The sequence below is a fragment of the Chanos chanos genome, chromosome 10 (genome assembly GCF_902362185.1).
Source record: "Chanos chanos chromosome 10, fChaCha1.1, whole genome shotgun sequence".
Lineage (NCBI taxonomy): Eukaryota > Metazoa > Chordata > Actinopteri > Gonorynchiformes > Chanidae > Chanos > Chanos chanos.
Window position 1 is genome coordinate 1885001 of NC_044504.1, and position 5000 is coordinate 1890000.

Sequence of the window (5000 nt, forward strand, 5' to 3'; positions counted from 1 at the left end):
CCCTACACAGCTTTCTTTCTATCATGTGAAAAAAAGGGGGAAATGGAAAAAATAAATAAATAAATGAAATAATGAATAAATCAGCATATGCATATTGATGGTGTACACACACACACACACACACACACATATATAAATACATACATACACATACTGGGACACTGGAGTGCCGAGATTTGAACATCATTACAACGTGTGTACAGATCTCAACCATGGAAGACAGAATATTTCCCAAACTAAGAGCTTGGAAGGAAGGTTGGGGACTAGAAAGACTCTTAGCTAAGGACAGGAGACAGTGATAAGGTTCTTGGTTAAGGACAGGGGACAGTGAGAAGGTTCTTGGTTAAGGACAGGAGACAGTGAGAAGGTTCTTGGTTAAGGACAGGAGACAGTGAGAAGGTTCTTGGTTAAGGACAGGGGACAGTGAGAAGGTTCTTGGTTAAGGACAGGAGACAGTGAGAAGGTTCTTGGTTAAGGACAGGGGACAGTGAGAAGGTTCTTAGTCATGGACAGGGGACAGTGAGAAGGTTCTTAGTTAAGGACAGGAGACAGGGAGAAGCAGTTCTGTATGATTTTACTGAGGACTGACTCATTCAGTCCTCACTGACACGCTTGTGTTTATTCTGTATCAGGGACAGGATGGGCCAGAAATTCACTGAAACAGTTCCTCAGTTTTGCACACAACAGCAGAGAAAGAAATCAACAGAAACTGAGAAAGACAGAAAGAGAAGATGCAGAGGAGGAGAGAGTGAGAGAGAGAGAGAGAGAGAGAGAGAGAGAAAGAGAGAGTGGGAGGGAGAGAGAGAATAAAAGTAACCTGCACTCTATGATTTTTCCTTGGTGGTTAAAGGTGGTCGGCGTGACTTCCCCTATCAGGACCCCGACGCGTGGGACTTGCCCCATGTTCGTGCACAGCAAATAACCACAGAACACATCACTGAAACACAAACAAACAAGTGACTGACTCACACTCTACACCACTACAGTCTAGTCTAGCCAGTCATCTCACCCATTATCAACCTGTCATCCAATCAGAGTCCAGTCAATTCATCTGAATGACTCACTTTCACCATGACATCACGAAACACTGCAACACTCTTATGATACCACTGGAATAGAACTATTATTTAAGTTCAGTGAAACTGTAAGCGTCTGTAACTCAGAGTATTACAGAGGAGAGAGAGAGAAAGACAAAAGGCCCACTGTAAGACCAGTAAGACCAGTAAGACTCACTGACTCTCACTGGTGCTAAATGACTTCTTCACTTTACAGAAGCTCATTAAACTCACTGTTTACCACACTGAATCCACTTCTCTCCATCTCTCCCACAGTTTCCCTTCTCTGTTCCCTCCGCGTTTAACTTCTCATAGCAAAACTTCTCTGAGCTTCCAGCCTCTGCAGGAGAACAGGGCAAAGGGCAGGAGGTGAGACAGCCTGTACAAAAATTTACTTTACAATTTTATCCTTTGTTCTCCAAAAGCACACAGAGCAAAGCACTGGCATAATTCCAATCTAGAGAAACTTCCTACAGAGGAAAGTCGATTTTGGTGCGTGCGCATGCACACGCACACGCACACACACACAGTGATGTCCAAATTGCACATGCTATCTGGTGCTGATCAAACATTTTCATTAGATCATCTTCGCATGCAATGTGCCCATAAACATTTTTCAGTTTTAAGAGGTTTAAGGGAAGTGCCCTTATCATATCTATAGCCACTGTCCTGTTAATGTAGGCAGGCGGTCATTGATTGGTCAGATGGTTTGCTGTCATGGTTAATTATTGGATGAGTGTGATGTGACGTCACTGTTCACTCACTGGGGCCCCACAAATATTTACACTGCGCGTCTCTGGTCTTGCACTCTCCCCCGTAGCACCGTCCCTGTTTGTCAAAATGTTTAGCATTCAGACACTTGAAGACAAACCTTTTGTTTTATTTATTTATATATGCTTTAGAGTGAAATATTTTCATTGCACTCACCTGATTGAGATGACAGAAATAGCCATCCTGTTTGTGGAGGTTAGGAGGACACTGTGGTAACAGTAGGACATTAGTCAAATAGTAGGGTACACAGCAATGACAATATTTCATCAATATTTCACACTGTGCTTATACACCCCTCACTATGTTCTTTTCAGATCTGCACAATGACAGCTTTCTCCTTTTGTCCTTTTTTGTTTTTTTTTTCTTTTTTTATCCAGAGTGACATATAATTATTCCTGTTCATATCCAGAGATCAGCACCTCTCTGGAGTGACCTTGGGTTGTAAACGCTTTGCTAAGGGCCACGTGTGGAGTGAGAAACCATGTTTGGGGTTTGAACAGACAACTTCCCTGTTACAACGGAAATCACTTTCATCTGTGGTTTTGCCGCTTTACAAACGAGAGGCAGAATTTGTACCACTGGCAAATAGAAAAGTCTGTTCATCTGAGGGTTAACCCTGCAAGCAGGGAGAAGGTCGTTTCAGAATAAAGAAACTAAAACAAAAGCAAGTTTACCTGCCCTGAGTCTCCAGTGCATGTCTCTGAGATGTCACAATCGTTCACTGCATAGCGACAGCTGTATCCACGGGGATAGAACTGACAGGAGGAGAGGATTAGCTTAAGTCAGTCCTTAATTTCAACCTGATTATGCCATCGCTAAACATCAGGGATTATAATATGGGATTATAATTACTGTCACTACCTCTGCTTGGACTCAGTGACTCTATAGCCTCCTGCTGGTCATTCTGTGTTTTGTCATACCATGTGCTTTTGATTGTTTTTTTGTTTCCCATGTGCTTCTGACCCTGCCCCTCACCTGCTGTGATCTACTTCCTGCCATTGTTTCCCGCCTTTTCCTGAGTTCACCTAAGGACTATTCCAGAAAGCGGGTTTAGTAAGTAGCAAACCTCCTAATAGAAGAGCCCTATGGCTTTGTTTTGCTAGGAGAATTAAGCCGTAGTGCTCTTCTATTAGGAGGTTTACTTCTTACTCTGAGTTAACTCACTCTGAGTTTTCACTAAACCTGCTCTCTAGAACATCCAGCCTGATCCTCATCATGGTTCACTCAGCCTATACCTTGACTGTCAGTCCCAGTTTGTCAGATTGTTCCAGCCTCTTGACTGTGTCTGTCTAGCCCATTTTCCTGTTTTTGTATTCTGCCTGTTTGGACCCTGCCTGTGTCTGGATTTTGGATTTCTGCCTGTCGTATTGGTTTGTCCGCCTGCCTCTGCTCCTGTTTCTCACTTTGACCTTTGCCTGCTCCTGGATTTCTCTTTCAGCCTCTTATCTTTTAGACTGTTCTCTTTTAGACTGGGTTAATATTATTAATTATTGACTGTGAATTATGACTGAACAAAGAAGTTGCACAGAGTGCTTAAGGTCCTGTGCATCAGCAAATCTAAGGACAAAAATACAAATCCAGTCAAAGAATCAGCTGGAAATGAAGCCAAGTCTGTAGACACATTTCCCAGCTCCGGACACACCACAAACTGGACTGGCCAACAAGACTCTTCCAGTCTTACACACTCTGCTCTGACCTACCCCTCTCAGGCTAAACACAGGCTCTGACCTACCCCTCTCAGGCTAAACACAGGCTCTGACCTACCCCTCTCAGGCTAAACACAGGCTCTGAAATGCGTAGGAACCATCCAGAGATCTCACCAGGCACGTGGAGTTACAGCAGGGTCCGTCACTGCAGTGCGCCCCGTTGGCCAAAGAGCACTTCTTACAGCACTGGTTGTAGCAGTCCTGCAGAGAGGAGGAACCATCAGGACCAGGTTTACGCTCAGAGACACTCATACTGACTGCAGTCATCACAGACTGTCACAGGTGTTACAGAAGCACTACGCTCACGCAGGACCCCAGCGCCCCGTCAGCCCTCTTCTGCACGGTCTGCAGTCACTGCTGGACAGGCACCGCTGGATATATATTTTTATTATTTTCCTTTATCTCTACTTTCTTAGATATTTTTAGCTATTTTTTATTATTTTCCTTTATCTGTACTTCTTATACCTTGTGTTATCTGAGAGAGTGGAGAGCAAAGTAAGAATTTCATTGTATGGGGAAACCTGCTTCTAACCGTGCATAGGACAAGAGACGCTTTGACTTGACTTTGTTTGAGCCTGTTAAAGGTGACACAGAGGGTCACCTCAGTTTTTCAGAGGCAAATATGTTTCCACCAAACAACATTTTTATTCCGGAGCACTTGTTTTTGCTATGGTTGGGAATACAGAACACATTTTATTTTGGAATTACTTTCGGATACGATTTTAGTTGAAAAAGAACCTGGAGAATCTGGGGATGTTCTGCTGCAGCTTAAACTCTGAATGAACCAGCGGTGGATTCTCTGGGCTTGTCTGAAGATGGCGTAGGCATTTCTGCTGGTGCTGAGGCAGCACCGGTGAGTGGTGATGACAGATTTTAGGCTTGATATTTTCAGCTTGATATTTTTGTATTCTGTGTGTAGTCTACTGATGTGAAAAACAGAGGTGGATGTTCTGCAGAAAGTGAGTGAGTGAGAGGGTGAGTGAGTGAGAGGGTGAGTGAGTGAGAGGGTGAGTGAGTGAGAGGGTGACTGGGTGAGTGAGTGAGTGAGTGAGTGGGTGAGTGAGTGAGTGGGTGAGTGAGTGGGTGAGTGAGTGGGTGAGTGAGTGGGAGGGTGAGTGAGTGAGTGAGAGGGTGAGTGAGTGAGTATACGTGAGTGAGTGAGTGAGTGAGTATACGTGAGTGAGCGAGTGAGCAAATATACGTGAGTGAGAGGGTAAAGCCGGTCTAGTTGATGTGGGTCTGTGTGTAATCTCACCGCTTTTGGTCCGCAGTCACACTCCTCCCCCACCTCAACATAGCCATTACCACATTCTGTCGCTTCAAACAACTGAAAACAGAGAGAGAGAGAGAGAGAGAGAGAGAAAGAGAGAGATGAGCGTGAGGTGTCAGACTAAAATGTATTTGTGACTACCAGATAAGGAGAGAAGTAAAGAGGGAGAGAGAGAAGAGAGAGAGGGAGAGAGAGACA

At 44.4% G+C, this 5000-nt stretch overlaps 1 protein-coding gene across 1 annotated transcript in view; it reads right to left on the reverse strand.

The window, feature by feature from the left end:
• Nucleotides 1-5000, reverse strand: part of adam23b (ADAM metallopeptidase domain 23b) — a 29788-nt gene that overhangs the window by 6218 nt on the left and 18570 nt on the right. The window contains exons 16-22 of the mRNA XM_030786529.1: nt 4788-4859; nt 3647-3733; nt 2501-2581; nt 1983-2033; nt 1820-1883; nt 1290-1395; nt 818-937 (exon numbers count right to left, since the gene is read on the reverse strand). Of these exons, the coding sequence (XP_030642389.1) occupies nt 818-937; nt 1290-1395; nt 1820-1883; nt 1983-2033; nt 2501-2581; nt 3647-3733; nt 4788-4859 (581 nt within the window). The remainder of the gene's footprint in view (nt 1-817; nt 938-1289; nt 1396-1819; nt 1884-1982; nt 2034-2500; nt 2582-3646; nt 3734-4787; nt 4860-5000) is intronic.